This window comes from Balaenoptera ricei, chromosome X (assembly GCF_028023285.1).
Source record: "Balaenoptera ricei isolate mBalRic1 chromosome X, mBalRic1.hap2, whole genome shotgun sequence".
Classification (NCBI taxonomy): domain Eukaryota; kingdom Metazoa; phylum Chordata; class Mammalia; order Artiodactyla; family Balaenopteridae; genus Balaenoptera; species Balaenoptera ricei.
In genome coordinates, this window is record NC_082660.1 from 98,164,979 (window position 1) to 98,184,111 (window position 19,133).

The window sequence follows — 19,133 nt, forward strand, 5'->3', positions numbered from 1 at the left end:
CATTTATGTAAGAGACAATATCAATCTTGCATAAACTTAGAAAATGGAAGCATTAGGGCTGATGTCCAGCTAATTTTATGAAACAAATATGTCCTAATACCCAAACCAGACAAAGATAAAATTTTAAAAATCATTAAGCTATAGCTCATTAATATAGATGCAGAAATGAAGAACAGAATTTTAGTAAATCAGATCCAATGGCATATAAAGTGGATAATGTGTTCTTACCAAGTGGGGTTTATGCAAGGAGTGCATGGTTGGTTTAACATTTGAAAATCAAACTTATAATTCACCATATTAAAAGACTAAATACAAATTTTAAACATAAATAAGCCCACCATGTAACTGTCTCAGCAGATGCAAAGAAAGCATTTACCAAAATCCATCATGGATTTTTTTTTTTAAGGCAAGGCTTTACTGGGGCCCCTGCTTCAGAAGGGGTAGGGGTGCATCCAGGGATCGGGCCAGAGGGGTGGCTTAGGTGTTTTGCCCACCCCTCTGGTGGTGTTGTGTGCAGGGGGCATGCTCAGTACCCTGCTTTTGCTCCTGACACCCTGTTTTTGCTCCAGGCTCTTCAAAAGTGGCAGTTGGGTTTTTTGATCTTTTGTTTCTTTTTGGGTCCAGAATTTGCCCCAACTGCACATGCATGCGGTTATTTTTAGTCCCATATAGTTTCTGTGTTATTTTTAGTCCCATATAGTTTCTTTGTGTTTTGTTGCTCGAGGAGACGTGTGTCCAGGTGCAAGCATTGCAGCACTGCAGCAAAGGGTCCCAGGTCCCAGCCTGTTTCTGATAAAAACTGTCAGCTAACTAGAAATAATAGAACTGATTTCCTCAGTCTTAAGGAGCATCTACCAAACCCCTGTAGCTAAAATTATATTCAGTGGAGAAAGACTACTTTGCTTTCTCCTAAGTTCATAGCATGTCTGCTCTCACCATTTCTATTCAACATCGCCAGTGCAGTAACACAAGAAAAGGAAAAGGAAAAGCATCCAGACTAGAAAGGAAGAGTAAAGCTGTCTCTGTTTCTGTGGATGAACAATACTAAAATACTCCTAAAACTTGTGAGTGCAGAAAGATCCCAGGATAAACATAACCAATAAGATAAGATCAATAAACAAAAATCAGTTGTATGTATATATTTTAACAATGAAAATTAGGAAATTGGAATTATAAAAATGCCTTTTGCAAGAGCATCAAAAATTTAAAATACATAGGAGCAAGTCAGTCAAAAATGTGCAAGTCCAGTACACTGAAAACTACAAAAATATTGTTGAGAGCAATAAAAGAACACCTGAATTAATGTAGGTATATATCATGTTCAGGGATTAGAATACTCTATTACTAAGATGCCAATTCTCTCCAAATTTTTCTACAGATTCAATAAACATTCTTGCTTTTCTTGTAGAAATTAACAAGCTGATTCTAAAATTCAGATAGAAATGCTAATACAGCTTTTTAAAAGAATGAAGCTGGAGTATTTATATTACACAATTCCAAGACTTAGTCTAAAACTAGAATAAATGATAGTGTGCTAGTAGTTAAAGGATAGACATATAGATGAATGGGACAGAATAGAGTCCATAACTAGACCCGTAGGTGCAATGATGAATTGATTTTTTTACAAAAGTGCAAAGGCAAATCAGAGGAGAAAAGATAGTCTTTTCAACAAATAGTACTGGAAGAATTGGATATGCGTATGCACAAAAATGAACTTTGACTCATTGCTTGCACTGTTTACAGAAATTAACTCAAAATGGATCATAGACCTAAATATAAAACCTAAATCTGTAAAGCCTAAATCTACAAATCTTTTAGAAGAAAACAGGAGAAAATCCTTGTGACCTTGGGTTAAGTATCAATAGATATTGCTTAGATATGACACCAGAAAACATGATCCATAAAAGAAAAGGCTGATAAATTGTATTTCATCAAAATTAAGAACTTATTCTTTTCTGAAGATATTGTTAAGAGAATGAAAAGACAACCTACAGTCTAGGGAAAAATGTTTATGAATCACATATCTGATAAGAATCTTGAAACCAGAATATATAAAGAAATCTTAAAATGAAATAATAAAACAAACATCCCCAAATAAAATTAAATTAGAAACAAATTGGAAAAAGGTTTTAAGACACTTCCCAAAAGAAGATATAGAGATGGCAAATAAACATTTGAAAAGATACTCAACATTATTAATTAGGAAAATGCATAATAAAACCATAATGAGATACTACTATAAACCTATTAGAATGTGTAAATATTAAAGCATAACCATACCAAATATAGACAAGGGTGTGGAGCAACTGGAACTATCATAGATTGCTGGTGCAAATCTAGAATCATGCAAACACTGTGGAAAATAGTTCGGCAGTTTCTTAAAAAGGTAAACATAAACCTGTCATATGACCCTCTCTGTTCCTGGGCATTTACCCATGAGAAATGAAAGCATATGTCTATATCATACTTGTACATGATGTCATGATAGCTCTATATGTAATAGCCAGAAACAGGAATCAACTCAACTGCTTTTTAACAGGTGGATGAATCAACAAATTATAGTACAGCTGATCCTTGAACAACACAGATTTAAACTGCATGGGTCTACTTGTATGGAGGTTTTTTCAATAAATACCTAGTACAGTACTGTACAGTCTGCAGTTGGTTGAATCCACAGATGCAGAACTGCAGATTTGGAGTGCGGACTGTAACGTTATACTCAGATTTTTAACTGTACTGGTGTTGGTGTTCCTGACCCCCCCATGTTGTTCAAGGGTCAAATATATATTTATACAATGGAGTACTACTCAGTGATAAAAAGGAATAAACTATTGACACACCTCTAAATCTCAAGATAATTATGCTGAGTGAAAAGTTAGATAAAATGGGTATATTCTGTATAATCCCATTTATGTAAAATTCTAGAAAATGCAAATTAATCTATGGTGATAGAAAGCAAATCATTTATTGCCTGGGGGTATGGGTGGAGGTATGAGGAAGATATAAAGGGGGGTAAGGAAATTTTTTTTAATATTTATAATGTTTACTTTAGTATTATTATTTTTTAAAGACTTTATTTTTTTAGAGCAGTTTTAGGTTCACAGAAAAATTGAAAGAGATACAGATTTCCCATATGTGCCCTGCCCGCACACATACATACATGCACAGCCTCCCCAACTATCACCATCCCCCACCAGAGTGGTACATTTGTTACAGCTGATGAACCTACATTGATATGTCATTATCATCCAAAGTTTATAGTTTACCTCAGAGTTTACTCTTGGTGTTATACCTTCTGTGGGTTTGGACAAATGTATAATGACATGTATCCATCATTATATTATCATACAGAGTATTTTCACTGCCCTAAGAAAACTCTGTGCTCCACCTATTCATCTCCACCTGTACCCCTTGGCAACCACTGATCTTTTTACTGTCTGCATAATTTTGTCTTTTCCAGAGTGTCATATAGTTAGAATCACATGGTATGCAGACTTTTCAGATTAGCTTCTTTCACTTAGTAATATGCATTTAAACTTCCTTCATGTCTTTTCATGGTTTGATAGCTTGTTTCTTTCTAGACTGAATAATATTCTATTGTCTAGATGCACTACACTTTATTCACCTACTGAAAGACATCTTGGTTGCTTCCAAGTTTGGCAATTATGAATAAAGGTGCTATAAACATCTGCATGCAGGTTTTTGTGTGGACATAAATTTTCAACTCCTTTGGATAAATACCAAGGAATGTGATTTCTGGATCATATGTTAAGAGTATGTTTAGTTTTGTAAGAAACTGCCAAAGTGTCTTCCAAAGTGGCTATACCATTTTGCATTCCACCAGCAGTGAATGAGAGTTTCTGTTGCTCCACATCCTTTTCAGCATTTGGTGTTGTCAGTATCCTGGATTTTTGCCATTTTAATGGGTGTGTAGAGGTATTTTTTAATTTGCATTTCCCTGATGACATATGATGTGGAGCATTTTTTCATATGCTTATTTGCCATCTGTATATCTTTTTCGGTGAGGTGTCTGTTAAAGTCTTTGGCCCATTCCTTTTTTTTTTTCATTTTATTTATCTTTGGCTGTGTTGGGTCTTCGTTGCTGCACACAGGCTTTCTCTAGTTGTGGCAAGTGGGGGCTACTCTTTGTTGCAGTGCACAGGCTTCTCATTGCGGTGGCTTTTCTTGTTGCGAAGCATGGGCTCTAGGCACGCAGGCTTCAGTAGTTGCAGCACGTGGGCTCAGTAGTTGTGGCTTGCGGGCTCTAGAGTGCGGGCTCAGTAGTTGTGGCACACGGGCTAAGTTGCTCCACGGCATGTGGGATCTTCCCAGACCAGGAATCAAACCCGTGTCCCCTGCATTGGCAGGTGGATTCTTAACCACTGTGCCACCAGGGAAGTCCTCTTTGGCCCATTCTTAAATCAGGTTATTTGTTTTCTTATTGTTGAGTTTTAAGAGTTCTTTGTCTATTTTGGATAACAATCCTTTGTCAGATGTGTCTTTTGAAAATATTTTCTCCCAGTCTGTGACTTGTCTTCTCGTGCTCTTGGCATTGTCTTTTGCAGAGCAGAAGTTTTTGATTTTCATGAAGTCCAGCTTATCAATTATTTCTTTTGTGGACTGTGCTTTTGTTGTGGTATCTAAAAATTCGTCACCATACCCAAGGTCATCTAGGTTTTCTCCTATGTTATTTTCTAGGAGTTTTATGGTTTTGTGTTTTACATTTAGGTTTCTGATCCATTTTGAGTTAATTTTTGTGAAGGTGTAAGGTCTGTGTCTAGAATCTTTTTTTTTTTTTTTTTGGCATGGAATGTCCAGTTGTTCTAGCACCGTTTGTTGAAAAAACAAGGAAATCTTTGTGAGTGATGGATATGTTCATTATTTTGATTGTCACATATGTGACAAAAATGTTCAAATTGTATACTTTAAATAAGTGAAATTTATGGTATGTTAATTTTACTTCAATAAAACTGCTTTTTAAAAATAAGTTTAACACGGTTATAATAAAGTATGTACATTCTGCCAAAAGACTGTGTCCAAGTGCATACTGCTAAAAACAAACAAAATTCACCAGGCTCCTGATGAGAACAAGAAATTAATCAGTTGACAACCTGAAATTCATGTCACAGTCAAATATTATCTAAACAAAGTGTGCCCCTCTACCAGTTGCATCAGCATTTACTGAGAGCTTGTTAGAAATGCAGATTCTTAAGCTCCATAGCAGACCTACTAAATCTAACTCTGGAGGGGTGGGGCCAGGTAATCTTGTTTTAACAAGCTGTCCAAGTGGTTCTGAAGCAAGCTAGAATTTGAGATGCTCTGACCTAGATTATCTCCATTTTGACAGTTGCCAAAGATCCATATTCTTGTTCTAATTACATCAAATATTTCTTTGTGCTATATAATTACAAAAACAAAATAGAAATTACATAAAAAAGAAGACACAATTGCACATAATTTATATAATTATAAAACCATTATAATTGCATTACCTAATTAAATCACTGTTTCCATTTGTCCACTAAGGGTATTGCCTTGCCCATATAATTTTTGTATCCATATAATCTTGCTTGTATAATTTTTACATTTTTACAATATTACAATCCAAAATAATTTAAATTATAATTGTCATTGTAACAGTTTGTCCTAATTTTTATTTTTCCTATCAGAAATTCAATATTTTTCCTGTTAATTTTGTATCTGCCTTGAGAAACTATTCTTTTTTTTAAAATTTAAATCTGAGATTTTATTTACTAAAGAAAATATGAATTTGATGGAATTCATTTAGAAAGCATAGAATTAAGAGGTTACAATACTTTTCTTCAAACCCTTCATTTTGTATGTGAAAGAAGAGAGTTTAAGGACGTAAGTATTTTTTGGGATTTCTGACCTTTCTTGGTTGTGCTTTTGGTCCAGACTTATCATGTCAATAGCTCATCAGTTTTCCTGAAATAAAGTATGTTGCACTTGTCTCAGGTTTACCAGCTGTAGGTCACTTTTTTCTTCTAATTTTTACACCTCCCTTTAGTACAAATTCTATAGTGAACCAAGCCCCTACCAGTTTCACTGATGTAAATTCTGTTAACACATCCTCAATACTAGGAGGTTCAAGAAAGGTTTGTAATTCATGCTCACAAATCAGCCTGTCAGCTGAAGTTACTGTGTGACATGTGCCTTATTTTATGAGAAACTATTCTTAAAATATTTTTTTATTCCCATGATTGTATAACTTTCTTATTGTGATTATAAAGTGCCCTTCCTGTAAAACTGTAACATTTTTATGTGTACCTCTTACTCACAAACTAGGTTCTACATCTAAGTAAGTCAGTCTGTTATCCTTCTTTTTAATACTAGCTTGTGGTATATAAGCCAACTTTATCACAAAAAAGTCATCTTTTGTATAATTTCTCCTAAACCTACCTCTTATTTTTTTCTGAATTTTTTTGGAAAGCATGTGCCATAAATTTTATATAATCCATTAAGGAAGTTCATTCATTGGATGAATATTTTCTGAGTATTTGTCCTGTTGGGCACTAAGAATACAATGATGAGCATAACATAATTGATTCGATGAAGGAGTAATGGAGAGAGTGGAGTCAAGATTATTATAAATTTCTGGCTGAGGTAGCTGGGTTGTGTTATTTCCTGAAATAGGTAAGATGGTAGAAAGATAATGAATTCAGTGTTATTTATATTAAGTTTGCTTTTGGAAAAATTATTCAACTTTTCTTTGCCTTAATTGTTCATCTGTAAAATGGAGATAATAATAGTATTTACCTAATATTGTCACTGGGAGGATTAAATAAGATAAAACATGGAAAGAGTTTAGAATGAACTCTGGCACATAGAAAGCACTCAATGCATGTTTGCTATTATTACTGTTGAATGTTAGGTGCCTGTGTGATAGTCAAGTGGAGATGTTTAAGATGGTTGGCCTGTGAGCCCAGTTTTTAGGGAAAAATATGTTGATGTTTGAGATTTCCCAGGAAAGAGTGAGAAAGGGTCAAAAAAGGGCATCCAGAGTAATACCAATATTTAAAGGACAGGCAGGGAGAGAAGAATATTATTCCATAAAGAAAAGTAAGACTGATTTTTTATTCAAATATGGGCAGGCAGCATAAACCAGGTTTTTTTTTAAAGTTTGACCTTCAGAAATAGATGTACTACATCATTTTCTATGTTAGTGAGTGTTAGCAAATTACAGTAAAATCTAGGTAGCTGTAAGGATTAAATAATTGCCTGACAACCAGTAGCAAAGGGTAGGCACATAACAAATGTCAGCCTTCCCTACCATCTGTATTAGGAATTAGGTGGAGGACCCTCCTGGCACCCTCTCCTCATGGAAGCCTTCTGTACTTTCTACTGCAGGAAACTTTCTACCTTTCAAAGGCTGGGGATTGCTATTGCAATTCTTTTTGCTACTTTCCAGTAATTGCCCTTCTATCTTCCGTGGTATAATATTGCTCTGTCAGCTAGATAGGACTACAACATCGTTTGACTATAGTGTGAGATTTCAGGGCCAGTATCTGGAATAGGTATATGGTTTTTATTAATACCAACACAGTTAAGCTTTTTAGCACTCTCTACTTTCAGTTTCTAGTGTATTCCTCTCGTATCTATAGCCTGGGTAGCAGTTTTGCTTCTGAGAAAATATAGCTCTCTTCAAGCATTATCCTCAAGTTTTGGCAGAGATAAGCTCTAAATACTAGCGGAGATCCCAAAACGTAGCTGTGTTTTCCACTTATGGAAATCTACTCGAACTAGATAGTTTTTTTCCTTCTAGCTTCCTTTCTGACTGGCACTTGTGGTCAGATTTCTACTACCCGCTCTGCCAGTATGGGCTATGTAATGATTTGAGCCAATCCAGCTCTAAAATTTTTGAATCTTTTATTTTTCTTCTCTTGCTCTATTTCCTTCAAAATAATGGCATTGAGATTGATGGATACTAAATTATCATAATTCTATGAGTAATTAAAAACAATAACGAGATATATTTATAGAAAATAGAAAATGCTGTAATATGTCAATAATAGTTATTGTCAAAGCTACAGGAATGTTTAGGCCTACCTTTAACTGGCTAACATTTGCTTCATTGGCTTTGAAGTAATAAGTGAAAACTGACCAGAAGTAGCCTTTTCAAAGTACTTATATTTATTGTAGGACGCTTCAACATAAGACGTTATTCGATACAAGATCATCTAAGCTATCTAGGCTAAACTTAGTATTTACCCCCTGTTGCCACACACACACAGACACACACAGATACACACACATACTGGGGTTATGAATGAAAGTCTATTGTACCTTAACCTCCAAGGGTAAGTGCTTCTAATGGCCCATTAGTCAGTTGCCTTGTAGATATGGATGCTTTCTTTTTCTCAGGTGCTGCCTAGGCTGTCACTGTGGATAGGATCTGGAGAGAAGAGGGTTCCCAGAACAAAGTCCACAGCCTCTGGCCAGAGACTCCACCTTCAAGCCTTAGGAAAGTAGAGGAACTGCTTGCAGCACTGCAGTTGGAAGCACATGCCGTGGGGCTGTGAGCCCTTAGGGTTCTTAAACTTAATAGTGGTGAATCTGCTTTCTGTGACTGGATCCCCTAGAGATGTTAGGGTTCACACTCTTAATATAATTGACTGTATGCAAGTTAACTAACCCTAATGTGTCTACCTAATGGTATATTAGTATACATGGTCGCCCTGCAACACCCACCTATCTGGTTGTATAGATAGGCACATCAGGCAACCTTTCCTGATAGATGCTGATAAGATGTAGACCTAGTAGACCCTCACTAGCAGGTAGACAGCCCTCCTGTGCTGGTGTTGATAAGTGCTGTGGTCACAACTGGGACTGGAGTCACAATTACTGGTGGTTTTTTTGTTTTTCTCTACAACAAACATTTATTCCTTTTTGTGTTGATTTTACAATCAGAGAAAAATATAAAAATTTTGATGTCATAGAGCCTTTTTCTAGCTAACTCATCACTAATCAGCAAATGAATGTCCATTCTGAATAATCCTGCAACTCTGTACTCCACAGCAAACCTGAAATCTTCTCTGATGTTTTCCTTTTACCCTTCTTCATCCCTGCACCATACTTATTTCATGTAACTCCTTCATTCCTGGTTTCCTGGATTTATTGCCATCTTCCCTGTTAAATTCTTGATGTCAGTATGTTTAAACTTCACTTCATCTCTGATAAGCTTTTTACTTTTACGAGAAAGCAAGAGATTACATTACCAAATATGATATAAACTCAGAGTGGTTTGTGTTTTTCCACTCATATCTTACAGGTTTCTCCATGTTAGTGGACACTCTGAACTTAGCATAATTAAATTAATTTAGTCTTCTCTAGATAGTCATTTGATGTTTTTGAATCTCAACCATGTTTGTGCTTGAAAATTCACAAATGACTTTATCTTTCATTCTTGTTCAATTGCAGGGGGAGAGAGGATTTCCAGGTTTGGAAGGCCATCCAGGTTTGCCCGGATTTCCAGGTCCAGAAGGGCCGCCAGGGCCTCGGGGACAAAAGGTATGTGCCAAGTTACCAACCAGTAATACCAAAGGAATTGAGCCATCTTAATGTGGGACACGTGTCAAATCAATTAAAAAGTTACTGAATTATAGCCAGAAACTAATATTTAAATAAAACAATAGAACGGCCAAGAATCTATACTTCATTGTTGTTGTTTTTTTAAAAAAGCTGAATATTACTGCTGTATTCAAATGCTTTTGGAAGCTGTTAATTGTGTGTGGTCATTGGGATCCTTAACAAAAATTAAGTCCTGTCAGGAGCTCAGCTGAGCTGGAGAGAACTTAACTGCCAGGTGTCAAGAGTACTGATTAAGACAACAAGCCAAAATGAAAGTAACAGGCAAGCCTTTAGTCTCTTACTGTGACAGTGTGTATAAGCAAAACATAAACCAGAGAAAGCGTGGGCTCCCCTACTGTTCCATTATTCCTCATGGAACAGTGCCAGTGAGGGTGAAATGGGTCAGCACAGATACGGGGAATTGTTTCACTGCTCACGGAGCTTGGAGCAAAAAACTGCTGTTTTTTTTAGTATACCTGACAGCGGGATGAAACAAGGGAGGGGGAAAGGGCTAGGAGTGGAGAACTACTGAGTCAGAGTACAGAAAAAATGTCCTCAAGGTTCCCCCTCTCTCAATGAAGACGTCTTCACCAAGGTTCCATATAAAGAGGCCTTTCAGTGCAGATATGCATAAGAGCCTGACCAGCCAGGGGGATTGACTCCTTTACTACAATTCCCTTCAGAGGCTGACATGCATTGGCTGTGCACTAATTCTGGTGTGGGATGGGCAGCTTTCCTCTATGAGGTTAACCATATGGTTGGGCCTGAAAAATCACACATAGGTCTTTAGCCAGGAGCCAGACTCCTCGATTCCATTTCTTGATTTTTCAGGACCCAAATGAGAAACATAGGTTACTCCAACATGGACCTGAATGGGTCGGACTTTGAGGAGTTATGTCAAAAAATAGGTAATTAATCTGAGGCTACAGTGGATCATGGTCATGATCAAAATTATTCCAAGCAGGACAATCAGGCCTGCCTGGAGGAGTGAGTGTAACCATAAGCTCCAAACATTACCAAGCCAGGAATAGACGGCCCATAGCCCATCTGATCTAATTTAGAGAGCCAGGAGACTTTTTTCTTAAGTCTGGTGATAGACTGCTCTACCTTGCCAGTTTTTGTGATGTAGGTACAACATGAGGCTCTGGCAAGAGCAAGACCATTCCTTGGTTGGCCAGCAGGAAGTTGAAGACTAGGCTGTTATCCAACACTACTCAGGCCGAGGACTTGAGGCTGGCCTGTTGCGCTTCCAAAGCTGAAGTGGTATCATTAATGACTTCAGTAGAGGTCAAGGACAGGTTGCACACCACTTTCTCTGTGATATGCTCAGTGGAACGGGCTGTTTTGAAAATTTGGAAGTCTCTTCTCAGTGCCCCCATATGTACATGTTACATTGGTAGGAAAGTTGAAGGCCTGGCTTTTACAAAAGAAATACCCAAAGGGTGGTGTGCACACGGTGCTGGGGGTATAAAAGTCATCGATTACCATGAGGGTCAACCAGCCAGAAGTCCCTCCTGATGGGCAGAGTCCTTGAGTGGAACTGGAAGATTTGTGTATGGTAGGGGCGTGTATGGAGGAGAAGCCACTACTACTGAGGTCAAAATAGCTCCCATGGCAGATCCCATATCCCTTTTCCCAGATGCTTCAGTTAATCCCATCTCAGACAGGAGCAAGTTGACATCTGAGGGGGTGCTTTATTTCTGTAGTGCCAGAGTCCAACTGTGGCAATGCATCAGTGTAATAAGGTTGGGATATCTGAGGTACTAAAAAGTTCCCTGTTTAGAGAAGTGTCCATTTGTTGTATTCAGTGACACAGCAGTCAGATGTTATCTGCAGGGTTGGGTGGTGAGAGACATGTCTACCAGTTTGTCAAATTTAGACTGGTGGCAGCTGAGACAGGTGTATCAATGAATTTGGTGAGGTGGATGTCACACAGGCTATTCTGTGGGAGAGAAAGAAGGAGACGATAGATCCTTACACTCTCCCTCTCCCGTACCCAGGCTCATAGATCCAAAGGTGCTGTTATCCTATCAGTTGGGAATACTTTTCCCCATTGACTGCTGTGTGGGCAGTTTCTCCTATACCACGAGCAAGGATAGCATCTTATATGCATGTTAAGATATAGGATGTGAAGAGATAATAGTGAATTTTAAGATTGGGAAAAGCTTCTGGTTCTTTTTTTAATGGCTCTTTGACTGATGAACTGATATATGAAAGGGCCAGTTCTATTCATTTTCCTGGAAAATAATAGTGGTTTAGAAACCCTTTTTTCCTAATTTTATTTCATGGAATAGTGGTACATCGTGTCATTAGAGCATTAAGGAAATCAAATGGATACTCATCAAGTAGTCCTCTGAGTAAAGGGGGAAAATTAATTTAAATGCGCAAATACTTTTTAACACTTAACTATACCATAGCATAGATTGTGGGAATAGGCTTGAGCATGGTCTCTGAGGAGGTGGCAGTACACCAAGGAAGTTTTATTAGATTCAAGAGCAGAAGGGATGTGTGCTAAATTTCCTGAGTAGAACTTTACACTGAGGAAAAGGCAAGACTCTAAATGACTGCATAAAATTTAAGTAGATGGGACATACAACAGAATTTCCTGTGTCCAATGAGGTGCAAAACAGCAGAATGTTTCTTGTGCACCCAGAAATAGCAGAAAGATCTGAAAGAGTCAAGTGGGTAGAATTGAGCACTAACTCAGCAGCAGTCCATGTAGACTGCTGGCATGGGACATCTCAATGGATTCCAGCTTGGACTAGACTGTACCACCCCTCAACATCTTAGAACTACTTAAGCCCTCCATAGCTTAGGCACAGCCTTGTGAAAATGAGGTGGGAAGTCCAATTAACTGAGGTTAAATTTCAGCCATCTTAGTGAAATGGGTGCTTTGAAATAGAAATTAAGTTGAACCATAGAAAAATAAAGTTACATTTCTTGTATCTGAGTTTACCTGGGATTTGGGGCTGAGTTTCTTGCACACTATGCTCACTGAGAGGGGGCAGGTCTAATAAAGATTTAGGTCAGATTAAAAAGAGTTGGGCTTCCCTGGTGGCGCAGTGGTTGAGAATCTGCCTGCCAATGCAGGGGACACGGGTTCGAGCCCTGGTCTGGGAAGATCCCACATGCCTCGGAGCAACTGGGCCCGTGAGCCACAACTACTGAGCCTGCCCATCTGGAGCCTGTGCTCCACAACAAGAGAGGCCGCGACAGTGAGAGGCCTGCACACCGCGATGAAGAGTGGCCCCCGCTTGCCACAACTAGAGAAAGCCCTCGCACAGAAACGAAGACCCAACAGCCAAAAATAAATAAATTAATTAATTAATTTAATTAATTTTAAAAAAAGTTAAAAAAAAAGAGCTAACTACATCAGATTTTTTGAAATAGTTTAGCGTTAGCTGGGACTATTCTACAATAGTATGATAATTTTTAAAGGTGTGGTTGTACGCAGTTTAAATTTAGAAAGCAATCCAGTCTTTTGCTGTGATTCCATTTCTGTATCCATAAAAGGAGGAGGTTTGACTGCTTTCTAAACTTTGGGGATTTTGAATTAGAAGCACTTTGTGCTTCTATCTCCAGTATGACTTCATGCTCCCCAGCATAGCTGAATTTATACTTTTTATGTGATTGAGTATTCGGGCACATGTGTATGTGTTAACATACATACCAAATCAAAAATTTTGTAGGATTATTCTTTAATCTGTATACTCATATATGAAAGTAAATATGTATAAAACAAATATATATAGGAGTGTATATATAAAAATTTCCAAAGGATTTCTTTATTCTTAAAAATAAAATTTAATTGATTTTCAATAGAAAATATATTCATTTTATTCAAAATAAATTAACATAAAAAGGATATACAATGAAAAAAATCTCCTTTCCACTGTGTCCATTAGCCACTGAGTTCTACATATTCCTAATGGGTATCCACTTATGTTATTTTCTTGTGAATATGCCCAAGAATTTTTTATGAATATGCGTGCAGATACAAATATATACATGCACATACATGCATATACACACATACACACTTTTACCTCCCTTTGTTTATAAAATGGTATCCAACACATTGTTTGACCTTTGTTTTTCACTTGATATACATTGTAGATATCCCATATCAGTAAACACAGAACCCCCTCATTTTTTTATAACTGCATTGCATTATATTGTGTGTATATACCATAACTCATTAAGCCAGTTCCCTACTGATGATCATTTAGGTGGTTTTCAAGTTTTTGCTACCACAAACAGTGCTGCTAAGATGTACAATTTAAATAGATTTTCTTTCCCCAATAAGGGATTATCTCTGTAAGATTACTAGAAGTGGTTTTGCTGGATCAGAGCATACATGTATTTATATATTTTTGTGGATATCACCAAATTGCTACCCAAGAAGTTGTATGATTTATCTTTGGTTCAGCAATGTACAAGAAGATCAATTTCCCTATAGCTTCACCCAATCCTATTATGAAACTTGGAGTCTTGCCAATCTGTTAGATGAAAAATGGCCTCTCAATGTACTTTTAGTTTGCATTTCTCTTATTAAAAATGAGATTGAGCATCTTTTCATTTCTGTGAACTGTCTGTTTATACCATTTGCCCATTTTTCTACTGGATTGTTGGTGTTTTCATATTTCAATGAGCTATTTATATTTTAGGGAGATTGCCCTTTATCTGTGTTGTGAGTTACAATTATTTCCCACCAGTTTGTCATTTGTCTTCGCTGGGTGTGTGCATGTGTATGTGTATATTTATGTGTCTGTGTGTGTGTGTTTTGTGTTTTGTGTGTGTGTGTGTGTTTATCAAAGGTCTTTTGTGGCATTTGGGTTTTGAATAGGAAATGCCTTCCCCACTGTAAGAGTATAAAATAATTCTCCCATGTTTTCTTCCAGTATATTAATAGTTTCACTTTTTTCATGTGAATATTTTATTGATTTCTAATTCATCCTGGTATGGTTTGTGATGTAAGTTCCACTTTTTTTCCAGATGTCCTCACAAGTGTGTCCCAATATAATTTTCCCCACTGATTTGCAATGCCACTTTCATTATATACCAAATTCACATGAATATGTGGACCTGTTTCTCAACTTCTCATACTCTTCCAATGGTCTGGTTATTCAAATATCAGAACCAAACTGTTTTAATTATTGACATCTTATGCTATATTTTTATATCTGACAGTATTAGTGTCTCCTCATTGGTCTTTTTTTTTTCTTCAGAATTTTTCTCAATGTTCTTGCTTGTTTATTTTTCCATATAAACATTAGAGTCACCTTGTCCAGTTTTAAAAAAAGTTCGTTTTATTTCTATTTTTATTGTATCAAATTTGTAACTAAATTGTTGAGAATTGACTTTTTAAATGTTGAATCCTATTATCCAGGAACATGGAATGCCTTTCCATTTGTTCCAGTCTTCCTTTTTGAACTTCAGAAGTGTTTTAAACTTTTCTTCTTATGAATCTTATACATTTCTTGCTCAGTTCATTGCTAAATATTTTATCTTTTTCTGCTATTGTAAATTGCACATTTTCTTCCATTATGTTTTCTAACTGGTAGTTGCTGGTATATAAGAAAGCTATTGTTTTCTTCATATTAATTTTATATACAGTTACCTTACTGAATTATCTTATTGATTATAGTTCTTCATTTAATTATCTGGGGTTTTCCATGCATACAGTCGTATTCTTTGCAAATAATATGTTTTACCTCATTCTTTCCAATTTTTATACCTCTAATTTCTCTCTCTTATTTAGCCATGTTGGTTAGTATGACCAGTATAGTTTTAAGGCATCCTTGTCTTATTTTTACCTTTAGTGGGAAGACACAAAAAGATTCATTGAACAAACAATTTTCTAGTTTTAAAATAGAATTTGATTTACTTTAATTTCCTTAGAGATGCATCTTTTGTGAAAAGAGTAGATTATTAACCTTGTTTTAAAGCAAGGTGTGGTAGGCAGAATAATGCCCACCCCCTAAAGATGTCCATAACTTAATCCCCAGAACCTGTGAATATGTTAGGTTACATAGGTAAGCGAAATTAAGATTGCAGGTGGAATTAAAGCTGCTAGTCAGCTGGTTTTAAACTAGGGTAATTATTCTGGATGATCTGGGTGGGCCCAGTATAATCATAAGGGTCCTTTCAGTGTGGAAGAGGGAGGCAGAAGAGTCAGTGTCAGAGTGGTGCAATGTTAGAAAGACTCATTCAGCCGTCGCTGACTTTGAACATAGAAGAGGGCCACAAGCAGAGGGATGCTGGTAGCTCTGGAAGCTGGAAAAAGAAAGTAAATGAATTCTCTCCATAGAATCTCCAGAAAGTAGCATAGCTCTGCCACTGAGACCCGTCATACCTCTGACTTCCAGAACTGTAAGATTGTATTATTTTAGGCCACTGAGTTTGTGGTAATTTGTAAGAGGAGCATAAGGAACTAATACATCAGGTAACCTTTTCTCCAAATAAAACTTTTCATGGAAGCCCCAAATAAAACAGATAAAAGCAGAGCTTCAGTGATTGAAGGAGGGTGACATAGGCATAAAGGAACCTCCAGGGGAAATTCTAGGGTTGTAAGTAGAGTAGTTTGAAAGCCACTTGTATAAAGCAAGATGTCCCAGTTTAATAAAAACTATCTAAAGGCTCAGATGGTGGCCTACTAGCTGTATGTTCCACTGAAATTCCTGCCTATTGGAGCAGAATTAGGTTTTCTTTATTCCATTTTTAAAAGAAACTACATAGTAAAACTTAGTGAGGCAAGACTTTAAATTCTCAGCCATGCGGTTGTAACTAGAAATGGGTAAATAGATTGACAAACATGTGGGCAGCCCCTTTTGCATGGAGTCTATAGCAGAAGCTTGAAAGGAAAGTCTATGGTTTTTTTTCCTTCTTAGCTCTGCCAGTAGAAAGTGTCTTATAAAACATAGCAAAGGTTTAAAAGAGCAAACTCAAGAACAGCTCATATTTAGGCCTAGAGATGATGCAAGCAGATTGACACAATATAGAAACTGCCCAGATTTTCAGCTCTTATTTTGTTTATGCATAAATGATTTGGGGAATATCTATACTACTATTTCATCTTTCTTTTCTTGCATGATTCATAATTAACTTTACAGGTATAAAGTTTCTTCTACATGTTAACAGTTTTCTTCTCAGTAAATAAAGGCGTTTCTTTTAGCATATGACTTACCTCAGTGCTTTCAGTCTCAATAATAAATGCTTCTTCCCTGGGTATGTAAGTTTCTCACTAACTTTCACAAAGGTTCACAAAAATTTGTCTCAGTTTACACTCTAAAATTAGTTATTTGAGGGCTATTTTTGAAGGAAAAATAACTAAATATGTTGTATTTTTCAGGGTAGTGATGGAATTCCAGGGCCACCAGGACCAAAAGGGATCAGAGTAAGTGATACTTGCTGTATCAAATGCTTTGTTGGTCAAAATAGAGAAGAAGCAAATGAAGTGTTATGAGGCATCTAGAAAAGACTCATATTGAAATGCAGAAAGAAAAATGAAGTCTTTAAAAAGTTAAATTGAAGAGTTTGTATACGTTTACAATTAGCCTTTCTCTAGTATTTTGATAGTTATCTTTATATATCCAGATGTCTGTTTAAACTAATGAAAGAAGACTTTTGGTTAAGAAATATGAAAGTGTTGAATTACAACAATTTTTCAATTTATTAAAAATATATATCATACAAGTGATTTAAAGCAGAACTTCCCAACCAGTGCGATCATCTCAGTCCTCTGTGTTCAGAGGGCTGATCAGTCACATCAGGCTGTGTACCCTCCCCGGGTACTACATACAAATATTATAATTTTATTTGTGTATCTTGAAGAGAACAAGTTTGGAAAGCACTAGTTTAAACCGTTATGTTAAACAATAACTATTTTTGGAAGAATACAATATTTCCTCAGTTCTAAGATGTATGCTTTTTCAAGTTTTAATGTTCTGGAAATCAGGATGTGTCTCAAAATTGAAGGGCACATTTAGTGTAATTTTTCTGAAAAGTTTTAGGTTGATATATACTTTTCAGTGTGTTTTAGATTTGGGAGGAAACTGTAGTTTAAAAATAATACTGGCTTTTGGAAAATCATATTTAACTTTTTGAGCCTCAGTTTCTTCATTTGTTAAATTAGAGAGTCAAACAGCACAATCTCCAAGGTCCCTTTTAGCTCTGAAATTCTGTTGTCATGGATTGACAAGGTCCCTGAATTTGAATATAAAATATATGGGTGGTGGCATAGCATATTTATGTGTTACAAAGACAAACATTCTGATCTTCTGGATCTCCAGAAATTTAGTAGATGTACACATTTTATATAAATATTTAAAACATTCTGTTTGCTATCTACATCTTAACAACATGTAGCTTGCCTTATGTGCTTGCTTGTGACTGGTGTGGGTAGGGTACTGGAAAACAAGGAGGAAACTCAAAACCCTTAGTTTATTTTAGCAGACATGTATCTATGTTTTTTTGTAATAACTGAATATCAGTATACTATTAAAGCTCTTCCTAATAATCATATCTCTTAATAGGTATAGCTACCATTAACTATGTTCTAAGCACTGTTGAAACTAAATAGCTTCAATATAACAATATGCAAATAAACAAAACAACCATTTCAATTTTAATACTAATAATAGAATTCTTAAATGCCACTAATTATTTCTTTGCTGTTCTTTTTTTCCCCTTTGAATTGACTAATTTCCGTCAAAATATCATGTTTTAAAGACACTTGAAGGAATTCTCTTCTCTGTATTGGTTACTGTCCACAATTTGCTGTACATTAGGTTCATTGGTCCCAGTTTGCTTTCAATTTTTAACGATTTCCTTTTTACCGCTTTCTAATTTTTCATTATTTAAAACATTTACATTGTTCTATAAGACAAGGTATAGTCAGAGATGCTACCTATCCTTCCTTCCATCTCCCTATTCTCTTTCCTCCTTCCCCCAGAGGTAATCATTTTTATTATTTTCTGTTTATCTTTTCATTGCTTAGTATCGCTACCCTTGCTATAAAAAGTTAGTGTATTATATACACTACTTACACTTTTTTTTTTTTGCTTAACATTATATCCTGGAGATCACTACATATTTCAATGCACAGAGATTTTGCTCATTCTTTTTAACAGCTGCATAGTTTTATATTATGCGGATGTACCATAATTTATTTAGTCATGTCCCTATTTAGGTTAGAAACCTACAGGTTTCTAACCTTTAGCTATAAATATGGTTATACGGCCATTTCTGAACTTTAGCTATAATAATGCTTCAGTCAGTAACCTTGAATTTCATATTTTGTTTCATAATTTCTTGTGTGCCTTTGGGATAGATTCTTAGAAATGAATTTCTTCAAAGAGTAAATAAATACATGTGTAATTTTGTTAGGTATTTCCAAATTTCTCTCCATGGTGTTTAAATCATTAGCAGTTGTATGAGAGTGCCTTTTCCCCATAACCTCACCTACAGAGAGTTTTGTCAAACTTGTATTTTTGCCAGTCCTGACAGGGGAATTTGATTAAAGAATTTTGGGGGTGATCACATTG

The 19,133-nt window shown here is 36.1% G+C and overlaps 1 protein-coding gene across 2 annotated transcripts in view; it reads left to right on the forward strand.

The window, feature by feature from the left end:
- The window catches only part of COL4A5 (collagen type IV alpha 5 chain), a 236,940-nt gene that overhangs the window by 111,517 nt on the left and 106,290 nt on the right, over positions 1–19,133 (forward strand). For both annotated transcript variants that reach the window (XM_059911681.1, XM_059911682.1), the window contains exons 3-4: positions 9,439–9,528; positions 16,940–16,984. In XM_059911681.1, coding sequence (XP_059767664.1) covers positions 9,439–9,528; positions 16,940–16,984 — 135 coding nt within the window. The remainder of the gene's footprint in view (positions 1–9,438; positions 9,529–16,939; positions 16,985–19,133) is intronic.